The sequence below is a fragment of the Molothrus aeneus genome, chromosome 13 (genome assembly GCF_037042795.1).
Source record: "Molothrus aeneus isolate 106 chromosome 13, BPBGC_Maene_1.0, whole genome shotgun sequence".
In the NCBI taxonomy this organism is placed as follows: domain Eukaryota; kingdom Metazoa; phylum Chordata; class Aves; order Passeriformes; family Icteridae; genus Molothrus; species Molothrus aeneus.
Genome location: NC_089658.1, coordinates 16946244 through 16971219, shown reverse-complemented (window position 1 = coordinate 16971219; position 24976 = coordinate 16946244). Strand labels below are relative to the sequence as shown.

The window sequence follows — 24976 nt, the reverse complement described above, 5'->3', positions numbered from 1 at the left end:
GCCTTTTCACTTTCTGCAATTAGAACTGGAGCAAACAGCATTTAGGTGCATTTGAGAATTCATTAAAAGAATTTAACATAGCATAAACAAGGACATTATCAACTAAAAGCTACATTGGTATATTTTGTATGAAAATCTTTAATGTTTTATGGGAAAATAAAGGAAAAATAGGTCTCCTCAAAAGAAGAAAAATGAATATTTTATGATTCCTGCCACTTATCGTGAGCTGGTAGATTACTTACCTTCAGGTACAACAACTATGTTATTTGAATGAAGGTACCTGGGGGGAGGAGAAAAAGCAGAGGACACCACCTGTTACCCTCAAGGACTTCTGCTACATGATCAGTTTGCAAAATATCCAGCTTCAGACTGAAAGAGCACCCTCAAAGCCATTCCTCCCTATGACCACAAAAGCTGTGGAAACTGTATAAACTGGCAATGGACAGGTACTTAAGTTTCACTTGGATTATTAAATGATTACCATAAAAATAAAAGAAAATTACATACAATTATGTAAAACAAACCATTCACAGTTACAATAATAACAGGCTTTAATTTTGCAAGTCATATGGAGGAAAACAAAAAGGGAAAAGAATAAGCAGAGAGAATAACCAGAATAAATCATATTTGATCACCAGGTTATTTGACACTAAATGCTGGCCAAGGTAAGCAAAAAAGCCCACACCCACACAAGTTATACAATTACAAACATTTTCCCCTACACATAAACTCTCACACCTTTAGTGAAGAAATAAGCACATGATCTATTCACTCAAAGTGGGTTTTTCAAGCTTAAAGTACATTTTACAAAAGAAAAACCCAATCTTGCACATGGTTATTTATGCAGCTACAGAGGGTGGCCAGATCTCTCACTAAGAATATTCAGCACCCTCTGATGGAGCACTTCCAGTACTTCTGGTAACATAAACACTGATCTTAGATTTTACACATTTCAGATTTCAATCATCGTTGCTGCAAAAGAACAATTGTATCTTGTAGAAAATAACAGTAACAAAATTTTCCAATCCTGATATCCAACTGCAAAGGAATATTGAGTACTCAGTGTTCAATTGCTTAGGCACACACGGAATTATTTTCATGGCACGTTTTTTCCTACTGTATTCCAAGAGCATTTCCTAAAGTAGGAACCTCTCTTTTCAGGGAGACAGAACAAGGGAAAAAATGTATAAATATTTCAACTGCATGGGGCACCTGAACCTTCTCTTTCTCTTTGAAAATTGTAGTTTGCTAAAAACTTAACAAACATAAGCATAGCAAACATGTTTGTAGAAAGATAGGATGAGCATTCTCTTATCCCTTCAGCTGCAGCTCCTGAAAATATTTGTGAACTACTTCACTTAAGCTAAAAAACCCCTGTATTATGAGGAGCTACACCTCATAGCCCAGCATCAGGAGCATGCTATACAAAGAAAGACACACAAGTGAAATAACTAAGGATGTAATAACTTGTAGGAAAATCAAAATAATTTGTCTCTCAAAACTGAAAGCTACTGTACCAAATTATTCTTTAAATAAATCCTTGTTTTGTGGTCTCTTCCCTGACAACAAAACACCTTTTATTGTCTCATTAAAAACTGACTTGTCCTATTAGAGCTACACAAACCACAGGCCCATTGCAGCTCTTTCTAGACCACCAGAATGTGTGGGATAATGGTGGGACAACTGAGCTTGCTGAATACCAAATAATCAGGCTTGACTCCTATAAATCAGTGTTTGTAAGAAATTATTTTAAGCTGTAATTTAAACAGGTTTTCCCTAAAAGCAGTATCAAATAACACAGAGGTTTCCTGATGCCCAATGGCAAATCATGATATCAAATATAAAAATATTAATTTTACTGCTCTCAAGACAATCAGATAGGATTTGCTCTTGAGTGAGTCAGAGACTGCAGTGACCTACAAACCAGTTCAGCCACACTGTGGACAAGGCACCAGCAAGGTGGGGTAAAGGGCCACATGAGGATGCCAAGATCAGAGCATGGACTCCTCAGACAAACACCTCCTGTGGGGAGCTGGCCATGAAATAAACAATCAAAGCTCCACCAGGTACTCATGTGAAACTGAGACAAAGGGCTGAAAAGGGGAGAAAAGGACAAACCTCTTAACCCCCCACTGCCAATCCTACCACAGAAGGGAATCACAACTTTAGAGAAAAAGGGGAAGGAAGAAAACATTGTCTCAGGGGCTTAATTAAATTAATTGTCAAAACAATCCAGTTCACGGGACATCCATTTTTTGGACAAGACTGGATAAACTGCTCTGCCTACAGCAATCATCATTCCACAGTTACTACCCCTACGTGCTCATCCCTGCTCCCATTTGACAATCTGTGACTTGGTTCCAAAACCTGATTACTGCAATCAGCACGACTGAGATCATAAAACCCCTGGGAGCTGGGGTGGGAGTGAGCAGCGAGGGATGGGCTGGAGGCTGTAACCTGTTACTCTGGCTCTGTCACCACCCTCTGACCACTGCACTGGGAGCTTCCAGGGCTTTATCAGTGTGACAAGTCTACACAGAATTTATGGGGTAAGGTTTTTTCCTCTTAGCAGTAGAGACAGTGGTATAAAGTTCTTCACATACAATAAACAAGAAATTTTTAAAAAATTAAAATTGGACTTAATACACCTCCATCAGAAAAAAAGCCCAATAACAAACAAATTAAGAAAACACAACAACAAAAAATTACCCTTTCTTGCCCTCCAAGAAAGCCCTCCACACTTAAGAGAAAAATTATATGCAACTAATAGATTCTAGATTATTTTAAGATGAGACGGATAAGCATAATAAAAATATATTAGAACTCCTACACAAACTCACAATTCCACGAGGTTTGGAAGCTTCTGTGCAAGGTTTTCTGGCTGAAAGAGAGTTAGAGATTTTTTAGGTTTCTAAACAAAAACCAGACACACAAACATTGTGTACCCAAGTCATTTTAATCATCATACTACAACATGTCAGCAGGAAAAATGGCAACAAGGAATGTCTATACAATAGCCTGGTTCCATACCCCAAATGTCCATCAGGGCAATCTCAGATGTATCCTGGGTGAGCAATTCACTACTGTACAGAACTACAGCTTAGAAGTGACATTATCATGTCCTCAGCAAAATGGGAGTCAGATTTCTGAGACTGAAAAGATGGATTACCTCATCTTCTTTTGAAAATATATTCAAATAAATGAGTTAGTTGAAGGGAAGAGATTGCTAAGAAGTTGCAGCCTTTACAGACTTCAAGCAGAACAAGAACTACACAAGATGTCTAACCAGAATGTATTTTATAATGCTGCTAAACTGGGAAATGACCTACAATCTTTGTGTAGCTTGATCAATTACCACCAAGCCAGAACTGCTGAATCCATCAAACTAGATTTTCATATTTACATATTAATATGCATATCATTTCTTAACTGCCAACTGATCCCTAGCTGTAATTCTCTTTCTTGGTGGCATTTATAACCATGAGCACATATCACAAAATTGGCTTCACAAGCTTCAGATGTCGTGTTGGAAACTACACTCAAAATTATTCAAAGTTAAGACAGTTTTATTACTTAAGAAACCTGCTCTAACATAGATTTGTTTCAATGAAAAAAAAGGGTTACAATACTGATATATGCAGAAACGACTGCATTTCAAAAGCAGCTTGATCACATAATTAAATTCCTGTTAAAACTAGAAATATTCATGTGAATAAACATGATGTACGATCCCTTAAATAGCCATATTCTCTAGCATACATGGCTTTGCGTTCATAACGTGAAGATGGAGAAACAGGTAATATTCAGGTATCAAGCATGCCCGGCGCTGGCCCCGGGCCCCGAGCCCGCATTTGCTCGGAGCAGCGATCGATGCCTCAGCCCCGCGGCGGTGACGTCACGGGCGGCAGGCGCTGTCGCTGATCCGGCGCTGCCCCCTGGCGGCAGCTCCGCCGCGGTGCAGTGACCGCCCCGGCCGGGCCGGACCCGAGCGGGCAAACACCGCAGCTTAACCGGGAAAATGGGCTCAGGCACAAAACAGCCCAGCCTACCCTGACAAAGTGTGGGAAAAGCCCATTTCACTGCCATCCTACTGCCTTCAGTACGATTAGCATGTTAACCTGAAGCACAAACTGCTGCCACCATCCCACCTGCTGCTCTGTCAGAACAGGACAGCATTCTGAGGTAGGAAATTAAAATCAATTACACTTGATCTTGCTTCCGACAGAGCTAACAAGGCAAACAACTATCTGCTTTTAATAGATGGGGAAATGGGGTACTGGAAGGTTCATGTGATCAAAAATGAACTGAGAAGTGGGAAGATTTGGGGCTGGGATACAGGTGTGCTGTATGGCTCCTTGATCCATTCATTATGTCACAGCACTCCATCACTTCCATCTTGCCAATGGAGACAAAAATGAAATTATTCTTAGCCAAGGTAAATTCTGTCAGAGTAACTATCCCAGACATTTCATAGGAGTCATCTGTCAAGGACAAGAGTCATTTGAGAAGAGTAAAGAACAAAAGCTGATTTAGTCATTTATTTTCAGAATTCTGAAGGAATGAACCAGTGGGACAAAAGTACCACCTAATTTTAGAGAAATATGGTTCAGGTCCTGTTTTGATGGTTTTCAATAATGCTCATGCAATTTGAAGTGCTTATTGATGAGCTATTGCTCATCACCTCGCATTAGAGAAGTATAAGACACATCTTCCTTCAATAATTTGTTTTCAAGTATTCTCAGCTGAGATTTCCACTCTCCCCATTGCCCCAGTGTACCTGATTTCCTATGACTGTACTAAAATTGAGAGCACTACTTGTCCTACCAGTAGTGGACATCGAAAAACCTCATTATGAAATTATATTCTGTAAAAATATCTGTGATTTCTGTTTCCCCCAGCTCCTCCTGGTTTTCCTCTCCATCACCTTTAACCTTTTCTCTCAGGACATGCTCTCTAAAGGTCCCTCACTGCTGCTCTCTAGGTTCTCTCCAGTTCACCCAGGCTGTTCTTGAGTATGAAACTCTGCTCCAGCTTGTGCTTTAACAGCATCAATAATTACTTCCTTCTGCTTTTAATGGAGATTGTGAAACTTTCCACGTTCCAAAAAGACATCTGCCTTTTTTTGTAACATGCTGCTGACTTGATCTATTTTGGTCCACTACAACTTCCAACATCTCTTCTGTGGAACAGATGCTCAGTGAATGACACCCAAATTTGTTTGCCTTGTTCCAACAATAGTGCTGAGCACTTGAATGAGAGCCCAACAAGGCACATTATGAGCAAGTTATCCTGATTGCTGTGAATCTAATCAAGCTCTGCTTCACGCTGTTTGAAAGCAATTTTGCCTAAGTATGACCTACATTTTAACTTTTGTTTCAGTTTCTTTATCTAGGTCTTAACGCTTACATACAAAACCCTCCTTATTGTTTCATCTTTTGAGCAGCGCAAAGTTTGTGAACTTACTGCACTAAATCATCACTGAATTTCACAAAGTGTCAAGGCAGAGCTGTTTACAGCCTTTGGCTAATTTTACAGCAGTTTTGATTTGTAACCATGAATCCTCTCCTCCTGTTAAATTATTGCACATTATTAAATTACTGCCCAAAACCAGAGTGCTAAAATAATTCTCTACAGTACATGTCAACTTAAATGACTCATTCAAGATGAAGAAAAGGCATAAAATCTTCAGAATCCTTACAGCTTTTGGCCCCTAAAGTGGAGTATGGACTGATTCAAGGAAACCCTGAAAACTGTACAATTTTGGTGAATTTTAAGTAGTCATGCCCTACAGTTCCTCTACCTCTCATATGCTGGAAGAGCCCACCAAAAAAAAACCCCAACAAAACAAACAACAAATCCAAACCAATCAAGCAACCACAAATGAAAACTTGGAGACTTGAGCCTCTTGAGAGTGGCAAGTTCTGACTCTAGCCTATAGAGTCTTACCAGCTTAGAACACCTCTCACAGTTATTTAACTGCCCCACACTGAATTTTGAGGTCACAACATTGACTCAGGGTGAGAATTTCTTCAGTTCAGGGAACAACAACAAAACAAGAAGAAATCCCAGAAGAAAATCCCACATTAACTGTGACATATAACTGTGTTCTCCTCTCAAGAGCAGCCCATAGATACAAGTTTTTACTGGCACCTTAACAGCAGGGCTGGAATTAGACCCTGGGATTGACATTGCCTTGGAAATTAGGCACACACCAAGGGAAAAAGTCATTCAGCCTAATGAAGAAATGTAGAATAGGCTGCATAGCATCATCTAACAGGAGAAACTGACCACTTATGTGAGTAAAATGTATAGGCTAAAAAAAACCCTACAGAACAACAAGCCTGACAAGAAAAGCCCCAGGAGGTCTTGAGAGCTTGAGAAGGGTAACCATAAAATGTCACGAACATCCATCCATTTATTATTCTCTACATTACCTATGCAAGTTTAAATACTCACATCTTACAGCTGATGGCATCATTCAGGGTCAGATTATCTATAATATAATCTCTTTTCTTTCTGTTTCAAAATCAGCATTGCTAAGCACACAGACAGTAAACATTGCAATAAAGAGACTGTCGTACCAATGTGGTCAGGGAATTTCTCTTCATGTAAAGTCTCTCCAAGTACTGCAGCCCCTCATCTTTCAGTAACTCCAGAGGGAAGTGATGGAGATTTCGGTAATTCAAGAACAAGTTCTTGTGCCTTTCCAGCTTTGCCTCAGAGATTGTTTTACACAGTTCTGATGCCATGACTAAGCACCACATCTACTGCATGGCCTCTTCGCAGAGCAGAGCCATTTCTAGGAGACAAAAAGAGGAAAAAAGCCCAGTATTACCAAGGTGTAGCTGTGCTTCTTTTGCAGGAAGAGTTCCTGATTACAAATTCTCTGATAATTTATCTAAACACACTTGTTCCAGTTAATACACAAAGTCCCCAGAACATCCACACCATAAGCTGTGTTAGAAGCAAGTCTTGGACTATTTTCTGGATTAAGCTTTAGTGCATTACAGGACCTGAAATAATAAAATCTTTGTTATATTTGTTTATATTTAATGCTTTTAGCTTCATACATGTTCAATGGACCTTTTGGATTATTTTGTCAAAATTGCCACTACAAGAAGAAAATAAAAGCAACTTCTTTTAACCATTACTGATGTCCCACATCCTGTCTCATGTGCTAAAAGAAGAACCCACAGATAAGAAAAACACACAATTAATACAGGATTTTAGTCTCAGGTGATTTAAAATCACCATTATCTTTTAAGGCAGTAAGACAAAAGGCAATGAAAGTTTGAAGTGCTTTCCCATATAAAACTGGTGGAATAATTTACCAGTTGGAAGAGGTAATTGGGATAGATAGGCAGTAAAGCCATTTAAAAATATTACACTAATATATGAGAAATCTGAAACTTGCAGTGAGAAAATTTATAAAGGGTTAGATAAGACAGCAGATTTTCAGCTTGCTCTACTAAAAATAAAACCAGAAAGAACAAAGTGTCAAGCTTTAACTGACAATTTCAAAACCAGAAAACAAAAACAGGAAGGCAAATTAAAAATTAACTTGTATCTGAAACCTGACTTTATTCAACTTGTTTTTCAGATATAACCAAAATTCAAGTCATTATTCTGCTGTCTAGATTTAGACAACAACAGCAATGCTGCATCTTTTCAACAATCTCATAAAAAACATAATAAACCCAGACTATTCATTAATTTAAAGTTACCATTTTGCTACAGACTTGTGTATATAAATTAACTGCCATTAACAAAAGGCAAGGACTCAGAACTGCTTCCCACCAATAACATTTTCTATTTTAGTTCAATCCTTCACTGAAGGAGAGGTTTCTAATCATAACAAATATTGGAAGTGAAGGCCCTGAATCATAAATCCCATCTGGTTATAGGCATGGCACACAAAACTCCAACTAAAGAGTGCCAACCCAACCATACTATTAATCAAACTACTTCATTAGTTTGAGGAGTTCCCTTGATTTGCAGATAACAGCTCTTAGCAGTGATCTGTGTCCTTCTGGAGCAAAACACATTTGTGAGTTTTTAAGAGGTTTTTAACCATTGTCTCTTCATTAGCTGTTTTAGGGAACAGGGCACACACACTGGCCCTTGGCACTCCTAACATTAAAGCTCTCTTAGACCAGAAGAGCAAGGAAATGAAGCCATTACAATTCCCAACTCTTCTTCTGTGATCAGCATTAAAATAATGCCTGGAAAAGTGTTAAAATTTTTAATGGGCATAACCTGAGTATTTATTATTAATACCTCTACAATATAAGACAAGGTAAAGGAAAGGTCATCCTCCTCTGAATTTTTTCAAATCAGAAGTTGAGAAATGACAAAATACACACACAAATATCCAATAGCTTTCCAATTTGTCCAGAGATGGTTTTCAGGTGTCCTGCACTTGTGGGCTTCTCTTCACAGAGCTGTGGCTCCATAAAACAACTGCACATTTAGCCATGGCACACACGGACACACAAACATGCAACGCCACAGATGCAAAGTCCAGTCACAATCTACTTTGGCTCTTACTTCAAAGGAACCTCCTCCACTCCCTTCCACCACCAGCCAAACTTTTCCTCTCTCAATTATCTTTTTCCACGGAGGAGGTGCAGCCTTACCGAAGAGGAACAGCCACAACCATGCTCTTTAAGGAGAGTAAAAAAGAAGGATGAGGGCTGATAGCACCCAGTGACCGTGGCCCCGTGAGGGACCGGGACCTTCAGGGAAGGGCGAGGAGGAAGGGGAAGGGGGTACGGGGGAGAGGGGGCGATTATGGGGAAACAGAGATGGGAAAGGGGGAAAGAAGGGGCAGAGAGGGGCACCAGGGAAGGGGGACGCGGGGAAGAGAAGGAGAAACGGGGAGACAAGGAGGGAACGGGACAGACAGGGGCGATGGGGCCCGGCCATAGCGCGCACCCCCTCACGGAGCGGTGCCGTGCCCGCGCGGTCCGGCGAGCAGACAGTACGGGCAAAGCACCGAAGACAACCTCCCACCGTCAGGACCCGATCACCTTGGCCCTGTCCCCGTTCCCCCTCGGCCCGGCCGGGTCACAGCCACTCACCGGGGCCGCCGCAGCGGGAGCGGCGCCGCCGCCGGCCCAGGGACCCGGGGGCGGGACGGGCCGGCCCGGGCCGCGCGAGACCGCGGATGCCGCGCGGCTCTCGCGAGACACCGCCCCGCCCCGCCGTGGGTAGCGACCAATCACAACGCTCCGTCTCTCCCGCCTCCCTCCGCTAGCCAATGGGAGCGCGCCCCCCCTCAGCGCCGCGCCCGCCCCTCGCCGTGGGCTGAGGGGCTGCGGCCGGTCCCGGTGTCACGGTCTCTGCCGGTGTCTCGGTGATCCCGGTGTGACGGTCTCTGCCGGTGCTCAGGTGTCCGGGTGTTCCCGTTGTTCCGGTCTCTGCCGGTGTTCAGATGTTCCGGGTGTTCCCGCTGTCCCGGTTCCTCCCGATGCGGTTCCATGAGCGAACATGGGGGCTCCACATGCCTCCCCCCATGTTCACACAGCCCACGGTGCTAACAAGTCATCCCTGGTTAATCGCTGATAAAGGAGAACATCATTTGCTGATAGAAGTTGTGGTCAGGGACCACCCTCTACCTGCCTTTTATTTCTGTGTTAACACAGAGTGGAGGCGCTCATAGGGTTCTGCCTGCACCCACCACCTGCCCACCACGGACATTTTTACCCATGATAGTTGCCCTGTGGAAATGTTTTGATTTTACGTGCATTCACACGGACTAGGATGACACATAAAGGCTTGTTTGTGTCTTGTCAGTTCTCTGCTGACAGCTAATTCCTTCATCCTCAGGGTATTTAACATCACCGGGTATTAAAAAGTTGCTTTTTGCTGAAGATCACCTCTACAGCTGGCTAAAAAAAGAATCTCAGCTGCAGAATCCTCTTTCCAGTTTCCACAGACAAATTAACATAAACTGGTCCTAACGAGATACACGCAGCAGGTCTGCAGGGTTACCAAGATGAACACTTTGCAGAAGATATTTCTTCCATGTATTCACATAACTTTCACTTGAAATAAATCAACATGCAGAAAAGCTTGAGATCTTTTCCCTTGCAGACTCATTTCTCTCTTTTTTAGTTCTAAATAAAGAATAGCAGCTCTTAATGGCTCATTTGTCATTTTCCTGCACTTGAAAGACAATAATTGATTGTGACAACTACATTTGCTCCATCTTACTTTGCAATCACAGTCTTTTTGGAGCTGTTTTTTTCAGAAAAAAATAGATTGGGTTTTGTTGAAATAATTTACCCTTCAAAAATCACCATCCTCCATATTTGTTATATCACTCTGTATACATGATTTCTTACTGTGGTTGATAGCACTTGTCTGTTTTTTTCAGCTGATGTTACAAAGTGGTCTGCTTGTAGACCACCATGGTTTTAAAAACAGCAAACACATCACACTTCTTAATGTCACTTTGGTCTCACTCTATAAATATCTGAGAAATTAAAAGTTAAGCTTATTTCCGACCAAAGTAGAAGCTGAATATGAGGACTTTTAGCAACATGTTTCTCAGAGAAAATTCAATGTGTCAAACCAAATGTACTTCTCTAGAATATTGAGTCATTGATCAGGACAGAAACTGTGTTTCTGTCTTCTACTGAAATAGAAAAGGAAAGATGAAGCTTTTTTCCTGGGTGACCTGCTCTTAACAGAGCCAGGATACTTAATGTATTTATTTACACATAAGTTGTAATGGTTTGGGGTTTTTTGGTTGGAGATTTTTTGAGAGAGTAACAGGTAGGAGATAAGACTACTGCACTCTGATATTGTTGAGAGCAAATTTTGTCTGTTCTTTTCTGCTCACACCAACACACATCACTTTTTCTTGTGTCTTTCCCCCTGAAAGGTCGCTCAGGATTCTCTTTGTTGTTTTGTGTAGCCTGAATCATCACACTCATTCATTCTGTTTTTTCCCCCTCAGCCAATGCCATGGTGATCTCTGAAAAATGCTGCTCTCAGACCTGAAAGCTGATCCCCAAAGCTCTGATCCTGCCCAGCACAGGTGTCCAGTCTTGCTCGTGTAGTCACAAGGCTAAAAATGATGAGTGGAGCAGGGATATTGGAATCTGATCTTCTGGTGAGGAGACCATTTACCTCATGGTTGCCAAGGCATTCTTATCTAACTTGTCACACTGGTGCAATCTCTCTGCTAAGTAAATATTACTGTTTTTTTACCCTAATTTAATCCTTATTTTTGTGCTTCTGGGAGCATGGGGAACTTGGCTCTTCCATCTTGCTAAGAAGGATGGCTGATCTTATCTGTGCCTAAAAAGAAACTGATAAAACTTGCTTTGAAATGCCAGTTTAAAGTAGATCTATTCAAGTAGCTTGCAGTTGTTAGTGGCTTGAAGATCCACCATCATCTGGTGGTTTACTGGAACAAATCCAGTGGCTGGAGCAAACGGGCACAGCTTCTCTGGTGATCCCTTGTGTATGCTGAAATCACACAAGGCAGATGAAGATAGTGTGAATAAAAAGAGATGATGCTATACCAGATTTATTACACAAGGCAACTAATTGAGACTGACAGCTCTGGGAAGATGCAATTGAAAATACCTTTGCATAGTAAAACTTTATGCCAACATTTTCTTTTGTTTTGCTGAGTGAAACATGAAGAAATTATTTTTATTGAGGTTTTTATGACAAGTTTCCTAGCTCTCAATGACACAGACCTACAAGATCCAAAGTATCTCAGTGAATTTCTGAATCTGAGTCCTGAACACTGTGAGGTTCTGCCTCCCTAATAATCCTGCATGAGTCTTTTCCACCCAGTGCTGTGGATACCACTGATATTGAATCATGTGCATTAAATTAGACTTTGTAAATTTGGAATATGATAAAAATACCCACTTCACAATTAAAGGTCAGTTTTTAGCAGCAGGAAAATTCAGTGTGATTGATGCATGACAGCAAGAGAATTTTCCTTTAAGGTCAGGTAATTACCAAGTATTTTTATTCTCTGCTCTTCAGTGTGTCAAGTAGCAGTATAAAATAGGCTATCTTGGAGATCACCGTGTTTTGAGAATTATGGTGAGGCACAAATCCATCAGTAAACACTGAGCTCATGCAGCTATGCCTGGTACAGAGAGGTCCTGTGGGCTGGAGGAATCTTCTAGGCACAGATCAATCCAGTGATCAGCAGATGGAGTTTCAGCTTTCTTTAGGTTCTGGTGTGTACAAGTGTTAGCACAAGTGTGTGAAGCAGTAGTGACCCAGCCTGCTGCATGTGCCAGCTCTCACAGCCAGAGAACATCTTTCCCATGCTCAGACTGGAGAAGAATCTGCTTAACACATGCTTGGGACATTTGGAGTGGTCAAGGAAAATGGCAGAGCTCTCCTGTACATGGCAGGGTTCCAGCACAGGGGCTGAATGCTTTGTGCTGTCCTACTGTCTTCTGCTTATTGCTAGAAAATAAACATTGCCTGGAATTTTGAAAGCTCTTATGCAGTTCAATATGCAATTTCATTTTCTGCTCTTACAGACACCAAGGGGTGGTTTTCTTCCTTATCTAAAGACTAATAACTTCCATTTCTTCAATTTCTTCTATTGTTCTTTGAACAAGAGCCCAGCGCCTTGTGTCATCATCAGGTTCTGCAAAGACTTGAAGAAGAAAACAGAACATTTCCAGTTTGCATCCTTTCTTGTAGAATTTCAAATCTTCATTCTTCTTACCCTTGTTTTCACTTCACACTATCTTACATAAGATATTTTCAGTCAATCCAGATTTCATATACATAATGATACAAGATTCAGTTGGTATAAATGTCAAGAATTTTGTCTCTATTCTTTCCACAGGAGGTTTATTTTGCATCATGCATCATTTGTTGATTTGTCTCTTGTACCAGAAAGAAGTAAACTCTCTAAAATGTTTGGTCTTTACTAATGGAGAAAGAATCCATTCTCCAGAAAGTCCTTGTTCTTCTTAGGAAGTCTTTTGTAACTTTCAGTTAGTAATTTTGGTTTAGGGACAAAGCTCTCTTATTGGAGTGGAATAGAGTTACAGTGACTCATCACAGTACTGCTGACTTTGATTCCATAAATGCTTTAACTCTGGCTTTCTGCAGCAGTACAAAAGTGGGAAGGCAGATGGAGCTCCTGCACACCGAGTGCCAGCATGCCAGTATTCAACCTTTAGACATCATCCACCTTTGGCTCAAGCCTTTTTATTTTCAGTTTATTCTTTATTGTATTTATTAAACTCGAACTGACTCCTTTTTCAATGGCACAGTAATGCTAGTGAAAAACCTAATTTCAAAGGAAGTTATTTGTGCTGCCTGGAATGCTTCAAATCAGCATTGCTCAAAATGGAAGCTTTTAAAACAGTTTATTGCTAATTTTTGAGGGAAATTTCCTGGTAATCACGTTGATTCTGTTGTGTGATAGACTCCCGAAGAAGTAATAGAAAGCACTGGTCATTTGGACAGGCTGCATTTGGAATGGAGCAACCCTAATGCAGAATAAGCAAGCAGTGGATTTTGTCCCTGATCATGCAGCTTCTGCTCATTCTAAATTCCCACTGATCTAATTAATCTCAATTGGAAAAAGAACAATGCCTCACTGACTGCCCCAGAAACCAAATTCCTCTGTTAATGTGTTAAGCAAATACAACAATAGGCAGAATCAACATTTCTGCCTCTGCTCCATGGGGAAATCTCAATAAGGGATCACTGCAGAGGTACCAAACCAGCAGCTCCCCATGGCTTTTCAGCTGTTAGTCCTTTAAAGACTGTGAAAGGAGCAAGAGGCTGATGTGGAGGTATTTTGTGTTACCTCTTGTTGACAAGATAATCATGGCTTTCAAATTAATTTTAATTAACCAAATACTATTTTTCAACTTGCTGACATTGCTATATGTCACAAATGCATTAATGAATAAAATTTTGTTTATTGTTTGGAATTCACTTTATGAAACTCTTTAAACTTGACTGATTTGGTTAAAGTCACTTAAAATATTGTCTCCAGTTTTGCTTTGTTCAAACCAATAAAGTAGTAAAACTTGAATAGCAAATTTAGACAGCACATGGACACTTATTATTTTCAGGCAACAAATGGCATGAAATGTTCTTTGGTCTATCTTTATGTGTCCTCAATAATATTATTTTTTACTACCGCCCTCAGCTGCCATCGAAGCTCTGTGGTGGTGATTTCTCTCCATCCTTCTGCCTGCCCCAGGTTTCCTTTCTTTTCATCTTCACTGCATTTCCCTTCAGTCCAGCTGACAGATCTGCTGAATTCATAATAATTGTCAAAAGATTCCCAAGTGTTTCTAATGATTCGTTGGATCTAATTTGACCAAAAGTTGTTATTAATTCAACTGAAATCAGTAGTTTTAACATTAAGCATTAATTATTCTAAAGTTGCCCTTCTTCCAGATACCAAACCTACTCCAATTCTTGTATCTATGTTCTATTGCTGCCTAATGTTATTTTATTTTTTCTCTTAGCCATTTATTCTTCTGAGAAATCCCATGATCTGGTGTTGAAACAAATTCATATCTTGTAGAGAGACTCCATATCATCAGCAAAGCTCCATTGTTCCCATAAATTTACTTTAAAAATTTGATAAAATATTAAATCCCTATACTCTCACCCACACAGTTCCATAATTTTAGCACATATAGGCTTGAAATGAAAGTATTTTAGTGACTATACACACACTTGAAGCAACATTTTTATCTATTTATGAGATGTTTGTATTTCCTATGGAAAGGTTTCAAGTGAGGTGCCAAATGTCTTGGTTGTATAAGGTGACCAGTTTTGTAATTTAATTCTGCCATTCATTTCTGAAGGGTGTTAACTCTGTGACCTGTTACATTATGATAGAAATGAGGCAGGTGGTGAGCTATTTTTCATTCCAAGGGAATATAAATAGTGAAGGGGGGCAGCATGGTGTATATGCCGCTCTTTGATTTATGCAAGCATATTGTGGAACTTGTTTGAGGGAAGTCAGATATAGAAATCTTCTGTTCCTGAGACCAGTGGGAGATTTGCTTTTAGAGACCTTGCTGGGTTTCTCCTTTTCATGTCAACCATCCATCTGGTTACAGCTGGGATCTGACCTTTCTCTTTATTGAACACTCTAGGAATAGCTTAAATATACACCAGGATGCTCCACGTGTTGGGAAGACACTCGATAGGCTGTTTCCTGTCAAACACAGAATTTCTAGTTTTTGAGAAAAGCCAAAGATCTTTCTTTTCTTGTTAATGCTGTGTTTCCTCTCAGAAATCTTTCATGGGAATTCTTGAGCACTTTGTCCTGAGAGCTCTGAGTCAGGAACCACAGTCCAGGCACACTGGGCTGGGGAGCCCTTAGGCAGTGGTCAAGGTCTTGGACTGCTGACTGTGGGTACTTTTTTCCAAGTCCACACCTCCTTCCTGCCTTTGTCACATTTGCACCACAACACTGATAAAGATCTTTCCACATTATAAAGTCATGGCACAATATTTGTTACCAGCTCCCCCTTTGCTCGGTGTAAGGAGTGTTTGGGACAAAATGTCTGTGTCTGGCAGAGCTCTGCTCCCAGGGAGCTGTTCCAGGCCATCTGTCTGGAGCAGGGTAACATCTTCTGCCTGACCAAAGGAGATAATTCAGCCTTCATTCAAAAGTAAAATGAAGACTCAGAGCCATTTCTGCTGAAACTATTTCACTGAACCTATTTTTTATTTTCCACCAAAGGCATAGGAAAAAGAGCCATATAGACTCTTCCAGAGATTAATGACCCCAAAATTCTGGGCAGTGAAATAATTAGGTCTGTTAAACCCTTTTTGTGTTTTTAGCATCATGGTCAATGAGTTCAAGTTTTCAAATACACATTATATACTTAGAACAGCTCTCCTCTATAGTGATGGCACCTTCATAGCCCTAAGCCAGGAAGAGACATTGCTACAAATTAGAAATAGCCCCACCAATACAGCTACAGCTTCATTACAATCCTTAAATTAATGAGTGTTTCTTTCATAAAATAGAAGCCAGCCAACCAGCCACATACAAAACACAAAATTTGCCTACTGAGGAATAAATCCCTGTCAGCATCTCAGTGCTGCACTCTGGTCCCATGTTGGGTAGGACTATGGACAGACACACTGCTATCAGGAAATAATTTAATTTTATTTAGATGTTTGAAAAACATCTAAAACCAAAGGAGAATTTTATACCAGAGCTCTTTTGTGTGGTTTATATTTTTAAAGATGGGCATTCTCTGTGTATATCCAGTCCTTAGAGGTGGCTAATCTGTAATGTGACTCCTGACAAATGGATCAGTCTGGATTTGGAAAACCATGTGGATTAGTGCACCATGATTTGGCCTCTATGTTTTAAAAAATCAGTCTAAATAGTCTTAATATTCCCCTAAATAAGTGGAGAAAGAGAGAAAACTGATATTAGGAAATGGAGAAGCCCACTTCCCTGGAAGATTTATGTGGTAGAGTATGCCAGCCTTTAACAGCATATGTCAAGTGTGTAGAGGTTGATGACAGGGTATGTTCTATTCTGCTGATGGGAGGGCTCAGCTCTCAGTGACTTTGGCCATCCCTGAAGCAGAGAAAACCAGGGCAGTGAAGCAAATAACTTTTTCCTACTTCCATTTGCAGGTGTTTCCTCCCTGATCTCTTCACCACACATGCCTGACTTCCAGAGCAATTCAGGATGAATGGCAAATCCTTTGTGTTAGAAAAACTGTCCTTTTCCTTTGGTTTCTGTCCTGAAACCACATGAAACAACCACTGAAGATACTTTTCCTGGCTGAAAGACAAAGTCAAGGACCAGTGCACAGCAACAGCATGGAAAGATAACAGCAAAGTTAATAGATAAAAGCATCACAACATAAGGGCTTAAAAGACTCCCAGTGTTCTGACCTCTGCTGTCAAAAAGTCTGAGTTCAATACCTGATAGGAAAAGAGTCCAAAACCCACAGAAGATGAACCATGCAAAGGGGACTTTCCTTGTTCAGTAGGGATATGTCTTGATATTCAGACACAGTGAGTATTTGTTGTAGGGTGCTCTGTTAATTTAGCTACAGCACGTTCTCCTATTTGATTTATTCAGATTTTCCACTTTTATCTTTCCTCCTCAAATTCTACCTGTGGCACAGAACTCAGCAATATGCAAATATTGCAAGAACATTGCAACACATCTCAAAAGCTCATAGTATTCCTCTATGGTTTTATTTATATAAAACTAGAATAGGGGAGGATCTTTTTTGGAAAATCAATTACTTAGTAAAGCTGAAATTCAGCTCAATGTGAACTCTTCCATTTGTTCATAATATTGGATTCCACATTATAGCTCTAAGTGGAATAATATGAAATATCCAAGGGATTGTACAGATTGTACAGATTCTCATCTTGGGAAGTTCAATGAGACCGAACTCCAGTGAATGTTAGAGGAAGGAAGAAACCAAGCTTGTTTTTAGAAATGGGCATCAAGGAAGAACCAGGGTAGAACAGGGCTCTTGCAGAACTGAGTAAATTATTTTAAAATATTTCTAATATATTAGCTGCAGACAGAAGGTCACTCAAAAATGAAGGTAGGCCCATATTCTTTAACTTCCCTACCTGCACCGGGTAGCCAGGGCAAGCAGATCAGTTAAAATCAATGTGTGGGGAGAAAATAACATTTCCCCTCAATGATTTATGCTCAGTATTTCATTGGTGAATAAAAGCACTGCTAGCAGAGTAGTTTTATGCATATTTTAAAAGGCTGCTTCACTTGATCAGAGACAGGAAGGCCATGAAAGACTTGTAGATGGCAAGTTTATAAAAGGAAAACAAATGGAAGGGAAATAAAATCCCTTTCCAGCAGTATTTGACTTTCCCAACCCAAGTGATAGACAGAAGCAAACTTCTCATTTCATTCCTGACACTTAGCAATGTTCCCCGCTGTTTTCAGGTCCCTTGGACTTTCCTTCTTTCCCATCACTCAATGAAGAGATAAGTTATCTTCAAAAGGCTTAGATATAAAGCCTAGTGAAATTACAGAAATAGAAATATGTACTAATCAGAAAAGCAAACCTACACTCATATCTAAGTTTACATGAATACTATCAGTATTTAAGCCATAAACCATTTGATTTCCCATGTGCTTCTCTGTGTTTGCTTCCTTATTTTGACTTAGCAGTCAGATTATTAGCTTTGCTTTCTTGCTTCAAAAAATTCAGAAGAAACACAGCAACAATTTCCAAATAAAAAATTTCTCAGTTTTTGCTGAGCATTGTGGCTGGGAGAAGAGCTTTGATTTTGCCAGGATACTGCAAGCTCGATTCAGCCCCAAGCTCATGGTGAATTGAACATCTTTGTCCTTTTTTTTTCACACCTAATTTCCCATCACAGACTAGAGCTTTCCTACAAGGTTGGTTTTTTCAGAATTGTGGCTGTCCCTTCATTAGGTAGCACCATAATCCTTCAACTTCTGTTTCATTTCAGCAAGTTTGCAGCTCTGGATTCCAGCTGGGTGTGTACAGCTGCACTGAATCTCCAGTGGGATGACAGTGATGAACATGGACAATGGCAAACAATCCACAGCCAAGCTCACCAGAGCAGCTGATAAGGTGAACAACACTGATGACTGCAATACCACATCAATTCCAGCTACAGATTACTAAGCAGCTCTTTTCCCAGCAAACTGCAACTGCACAAGTAAATTGTCCACTTCAAAATCTCAAGTGCTTTAATTTCCTGGAGCTATTTACACGTCTTGGAGACCACAGGGAGAACTTCCTTAAAAGGGTAAGAAAAGCCACTGCTCTTCTGCAGCCAGAAGAGTTCTTACAAACAGATCATCCTTCTGTTCTTGGGCTGATTGAAGGAAGAGCATGAAAAAAATAAGAATATTTTGAAATATCATTTCCAGAGGTGAGAACTTTTGCAAAGATTGTTATTGTCATTTCCAAAAGACAGTCAGTTGAAGATGACATTAAAGAAATGTCCTGACTTTTGAAACATTGCTGATGAGAGGGGATCACACAGGTAAACCTGCCTTTAGAACATTCAGGGCTTTAGAAATTGAAACTGAATTGCATTGAAGGCAAATTGATAGAGCACATTAAGGTAGAGTATGCTGGCAACCTCACCCATCCTCAATTTCAGTTCATTTCAAAGGAGGGCACAGATGTCCATTCTGAGGCCCCAGATCAAGGTTCTCATGTTATGACTATTTATATTTGACTTCCTGACACTCCAAAGCCACCCTGACCACAAACAATCATCTCCCCAAAGCCTTTAGAATAAGGACATTTCCTCCCAGTTCCAAGTATTACAGGCAGAACTGGGTAACTGCTCATACTGCTTTAGATGAATGCAGAAACAGATAGTACAGACACATTTTGGTGGTTTTTTTTTTTTTTCATTTCAACTCTGCACAATCAGTTTGGAGAGGGGAAGTCTATGGGTTGCAGTTTTGTTGTTATTTTCTACTGTGCTGGGTGGGAAAATGATAACCTGAGGCAGACTGGCCTTACCAGGGTGGCAGCTGGTGTCAAGAGTTCTATAATAACACTTCTCCCCAGCACTGAAAAGCATTCAAGGCATTTCCCCTTTGTTTACAGCTCTTCCCATAAATGATATTAATCTGAAGTAGAGCTTGTGAGGCAAAGAGCACTTCAGTGTAAACCTTCTGAGGGTGATACCAGCAGCAGAGCTGCACACAGGCAGCCTTGTTAGGAATTGTTTGCCTCTTTGCTTTTCTGTGCTTGAGCCACTTCCAGATTGTGTTCTTTAAAGAGCATTTGCACACAGTCTGCACAAGGAGAGAGGGTTCTCTAACTCTGCTGTCCTTTCCCAGGTTATCACTGTCCCAGGTCAAGGCTGAATTTCCACAGGAGATTTGGCCCATGGGCACATTCATTTTGGATTCAGTTCTATTTGCTGCAAACTTTCCCGATTTGTATCATCCCTTATGCTATGCTAAACACATTAGTACTTTGCTTAAAAACTGTTGTACAAATTAGGGTATTACAGTTTTTGATATGACAACCTAAAAAGATGCTTTTTCACGAGAGAAACAGCTGCAAAGAATTACTTGCTTGTCACTCAATAAAATACACATATTTAAATTGACAAGAGTATGGTGTTTTCATAGGAAGTGCTTGTATCATTTCCATATTAAAACAGCTGAGGGGTTTTAACTCTATGGCAGCTTCACTTTCAGTGCATGTACATCTTGCATGTTCACTTAAAAATATTATTCCAAGGTTCAATTCCTGTATTTGCACTCATGATTCAATTATTTGTCCACTTTGTTGAAAAACAAAGAGATCAAGATGTACATTTCTATATAACTGAAGAGCTAATAATGTTGTTTTAGTACAGCCTCTCTGCCTATCAGCAGGATTTCAGTTCAGAGATGTTCAATGTCCAAATCAGTCAAACTGGATTTAATTCAGACATCTAACTCCCTCAGGCCTGGTTGGAAAATGTCAGCCTAAAATAGCTTGTGCCCGAGTAGAACAAACGAGGAAGGCACTTCTGATGTATGTATTTGTATGTCCAAATGTCACAGAGTGCTGAGCAGGGACTGAGCCCTCCCTACAGCACTGAGAGAGCTCTCAGGAGCTGCAGGAGTTCCTCCCACCTCCCCGAGATGAGGGACAGAGCTCCTTGGCTTCCCCAGGTGGTGAGCAGTGATTGCAGGAAAGGGTGGAACAGCTGCCCCGAGGTACCAGTTACAGGCTGGCTCAAATGCCAAGGCTTTGCAAGGTGAGCTAATGCTCTAAACAGGACTCAGGATCTGGGGTGACTTAGCAAGAACAGAATTTAATGCTCCTCAGTAACAGAACACAGAAAGCACTAAGCATCCCATGGCTTGCTTTTGAGCAGGATGAAGTGAAATGTTTCTCACCTTCATTTTCGATTAGAAGAGGAGGATGCCAGAGGTAAATCCGCAAAAAAATTAATTGTGTTTGTGTTTCAGCAAGTGAAGCACGGAATTTACAAACACCTCTTTCAAAGATCAGCTGTTAATTATCTGCTGCCCTTAAACCCTCCTGGAAGGAAGGGAAAAACTGATCTGAAAGGTACTGAAAGGTAAATAAAGCATTTAACATTCCAGAGAAAGCACAATGTAGCCACAATTTTGAGGGCACAGGGCCAGCACACGGCAGAAGGGAAAAATCCTGAAACGTGTTCTTTAATGGCAATTGATGAGCAAAATCCCAAAGAATTTATATGGAAAATGTCTTTGATTCTTTCACTTAACAGAATGAAATCAGTTACTCTGTGTTTTGTCATGCTGAGGTCATTTTAAAGCAGCATGACAAAAACGTTCTAGTAGAAATAAAGAATTCAGCATTATCACCTTGATCTAATGAAATCATTAAATATTCAGAAGTTCTCAAATATTTTTTAACTTGCTCATCATGTTTATTTATAGATTTATAATTAAAAGCTAAGCCTCCGGACTTTTTTTCCTTTGCAATAGGTAATTTATACCATTTATACTGAAGAACAGCAAATTGCTTTATTTTTCACTGTTATGAAGAGCTATATTATATTTAACTCACATTCCTAGCAAAGGTGCTTGTAAACAACACTTGAATTGACAATTCGGGTATAAATGTATAATTCAACTAAATTAAAATAAAATTCAAACAATCCAAAGTAAAATTAGAAAACAGATTATTGAAATTAATTTTTTCTTTACTATAGGTTTGTTAAAAATGTATCTGATAAAAAAAGCATCTTTTTGCATTAAAGATTACTACCTGATATTTAGTTAATTCCTAATGGATTTTTTTATATAATTCAATAATTGAACTGGCTATCTCTATCTCTTTTTTTGCTATAGTTTTTTTCATAGTAAAGAGAGCACTGTGTTTCTACTCAGCTTACCATGAACAGCAAGAAAGAAAATACAAAGAAGAGGACAAATTTTGGCAATAGTTTGTTCTTTTTCCTCACACAGAATTTGAGAGAGCCCTTCCACAGCAGAAAAGTTTCACAATTAGACATTTGCTTTGTCAGTCCCAGTTTGCTTCTCTTGTTCCTAACAGAGACTTTAGTGACATTTTTCCACATTCTATATTCGCAAATATTAGCACAGAAAATTGAAAGACAAAATCTCTGGTGAATACATTTGGATCTAAGGATAATAATAAGAGTCCCGAACTGGAACTCAGAAGACAATGGCAAGCTCTTCGCTCTATTCACACAGTTTTGGATGAGGCAGTTTTGAAAAGCAAGTTGGCAGAAATGCAGGAAACTATTACCTGTCCAAGTTAAATCACAGAAAGCAAAGTTTTAGGGGTTTCTGTTAGGGTTTTTTTGGTTGGTTGGTTGGTTGGTTGGTTGTTTTCTTGGTTTTGTGGTTTTTTTATAATGCTTCCTCTGTTAAAATGAAGAAATTGAGGTGCCAACACCTGATATTGTCCTGCACATCTCATTTAGCTACTCCTGTCCTGCCTTAACTTAGCTCATTTAAGATGCAGGGAAGACCTGGATTCTGTAACAAGTAAAATTTATTTTCAGTTTCTTTCACAACAAAAATTGAAGCTGAAGAGCTGAAGTAAGGCTTGGCATTTTCCCCTCTGCTCTCTGACCACCCCTTAAGTGTTTTGGTCACTGTTTCTCTCACAAAAAGCAACTGTGCTGCTGAAAGAAGGGAATGAGGCTGGCTCATGCAGGGAGCCAGGACAGAGGGGCGCCAGGGAGCGAGGGAGTGGCTGAAGGGCACACAAATAGAGCACACATGAAACCCAAGCAGGTACAACCATTAGCTGGAGAGCTGGCAGTGCTCTGAAGATGCTTTTCAGATAGGCATTTTATACCCTGGCACATCTTACTCTGGCTGCCTCTGTAATGAGCCAGGGTCCTTCATCTCAGTAACAGGAACTTGGCTCATCCGAGGCAGCCACAGAAGCAGGGAAGTGCAAAAGCAGGCACTGAGGAGAAATCCCATATTTGTAGCTGCTGCTGACTCTGCTGGAGGATCCAATGCTGGCATCTGCAAGCTGTAACTCATGGAAAAAGTTACACTTTTCAGCTCTGCCATCTGATCTTAACCTGTGTGCAGCTTATTTCCTATTCCATCAGCACTTGGGAAGGCTCTGCCTGGCGGGAGGCAGCTGCTCCTCTCCCAGGGGACACTGCTGTGAGTCAGGGCATGGTGGCCACCAGCAGAGCCTCAGTGCCCAGCACTGGGACAGCAGGGAGGGTGTCCATCCACTGGGACCCAGCTATGGCTTGAACAGGAGTTTCACATTCCCTGTGTCACCCTGAGCTCACACCGACCCTCGTGCTGTACCTGCAGAAGCTGAAGGAGCTGTGTTTGTCCCCTTCTGGTGTCCTTGATGCAGGAGAGCTGTTGGCAGAGCACTGAGGGCACCCTCCTCAGGTGACAGGGCCCATCTGCCAGAGTCTCCTCCACTCCTGGGAATTTCCCTTCCAACTCAGCCTGTTCCATGGCTCTGTGGTTCTATGAATTTGCCTGGTGGCTCACAGCACAGCTCAGATAATGGGGAATTCCTCCCCTGCCCTCTTGCCAGCAGCAAGAGATTTATTTGTGTTATCACAAAATATTTGCTGTTTCCAGACAAAAGGAGAGGGGATGTTTCTACTTGCTTTCCAAAAATAATCTTTGCAATCTTGTTCAAGTCCTAAAACGGAGTTGCTGGGTTCCCTGCTGATGTGTTTGATCATCTCCTATATCAAGTTAATGTCCCACTTATTTCTTTTAATGACATGAGACCAGGGCCCAAGTCTGAGGCATTCTTTACTAGTAACACCCTATTAAAACAACTGCTCAGGAACATGCTTTGCCTTTTTCCCCAAGCATAAAGGTTTGTGTCAGGATAGGAGGGATCAGTAAGTCATCAATATATTGATTGGACTGCCAGCAACTGCTTTACATGTAACATTGTCCTTAAATTTAACAACTCAGTGGATTGATTGTAATAACAAGCATGTCCTTCCTAAATTTCCAGAAAAAGAGAAAATGAATACATTCACTACAGAACCTTATGGCTTTGTTCTGACAGAGAACTAGATGCACTCGGGAATGCCAGCACAGTTTCACTGCCTTTTTTCACTCTAGCATTAATGAACACTTAATTGAACTCCCAGGCTTCAGATCAGGTCAATCTATTTTCACCCACAAGTAAGCAAAGCCATATTTGGGGTCACAAAGAATAAACAGCAGATCTCCAATGCAGATTTTATAATACAAGTGACTTATTGTCATGCTATTTCATCTTAGTAGAACCACAGTACAAGATAGACAGTTATTAAAGAAAAACTGGGTGGTGTTACATTTCCCTTTAAAGAATTAACATCATGTTTTATATTTGGTAATGTTCTCTCTTTAAAACAAAGCAATTATCCTGCTAGTCCTCCCCTCTTTGGCAAATTCAATATGCAAAGTAGCAATCAGTTTTCACAAATATTAAAGTAGCTTGATGGATTTTATGGATGTGCAGTCTTTATCTTCAAAATAAAAGCGTCTATAGCAGTCTAAGAGATGTTATGGCTCACTACATTTTAAAATACAGAACAGTGTAATAACTTAATTCTTTTCCCCATTACATTGCTCAGCAGCTGATCTTTTCCTTCTGCAGGAACATTCTACTATCCTACACAATATCGTGCTGTTATTGGTCTAACTGGAAAAGGTTTCTTAAACTGACCAATTTTTAGAGAGATCTTTCAATGAGAATTGTGCAATAGCTCATCTGATGCTGAGCAGCAGCATCTAACAAAGAGACACAACTTGCAAAGCCGAGTCCACGCCCCAAAAGTTGCCCAATTCAGGACTCAAACAGTGAGGCTGGTCTCTCAGCATGGGCTGCCTTTGTGGCTGCTCTAACAGCCCATTCTGCTTTGTACCAGCAGCTGCTGGGGTAGCTTCCAGCAGAGCTCTTTGGAAACCATTTCAATGGAAGTTTTTCCAGATGTAGGTGTGAGCACGCCAAGCGCTCTGGCTGTCCAATGGAAAAAGCAAACTGGGAGC

The 24976-nt window shown here is 40.5% G+C and overlaps 1 protein-coding gene across 4 annotated transcripts in view; it reads right to left on the bottom strand.

Annotated features, from left to right (window-relative positions):
• Positions 1-9172, bottom strand: part of LRRC28 (leucine rich repeat containing 28) — a 52447-nt gene extending 43275 nt beyond the window's left edge. Inside the window, exons 1-5 of one of the 4 annotated variants that reach the window (XM_066558931.1) lie at positions 9081-9141; positions 8548-8662; positions 6582-6799; positions 2841-2881; positions 243-280 (exon numbers count right to left, since the gene is read on the bottom strand). In XM_066558931.1, the coding sequence (XP_066415028.1) occupies positions 243-280; positions 2841-2881; positions 6582-6764 (262 nt within the window). In that variant the 5' untranslated portion in view covers positions 6765-6799; positions 8548-8662; positions 9081-9141. Of the gene's footprint in view, positions 1-242; positions 281-2840; positions 2882-6581; positions 6800-8547; positions 8663-9080 lie in introns of those variants that run through there. The other 3 variants (XM_066558932.1, XM_066558934.1, XM_066558933.1) reach the window with 3 other exon arrangements.
• Positions 9173-24976: the final 15804 nt, after the last annotated feature.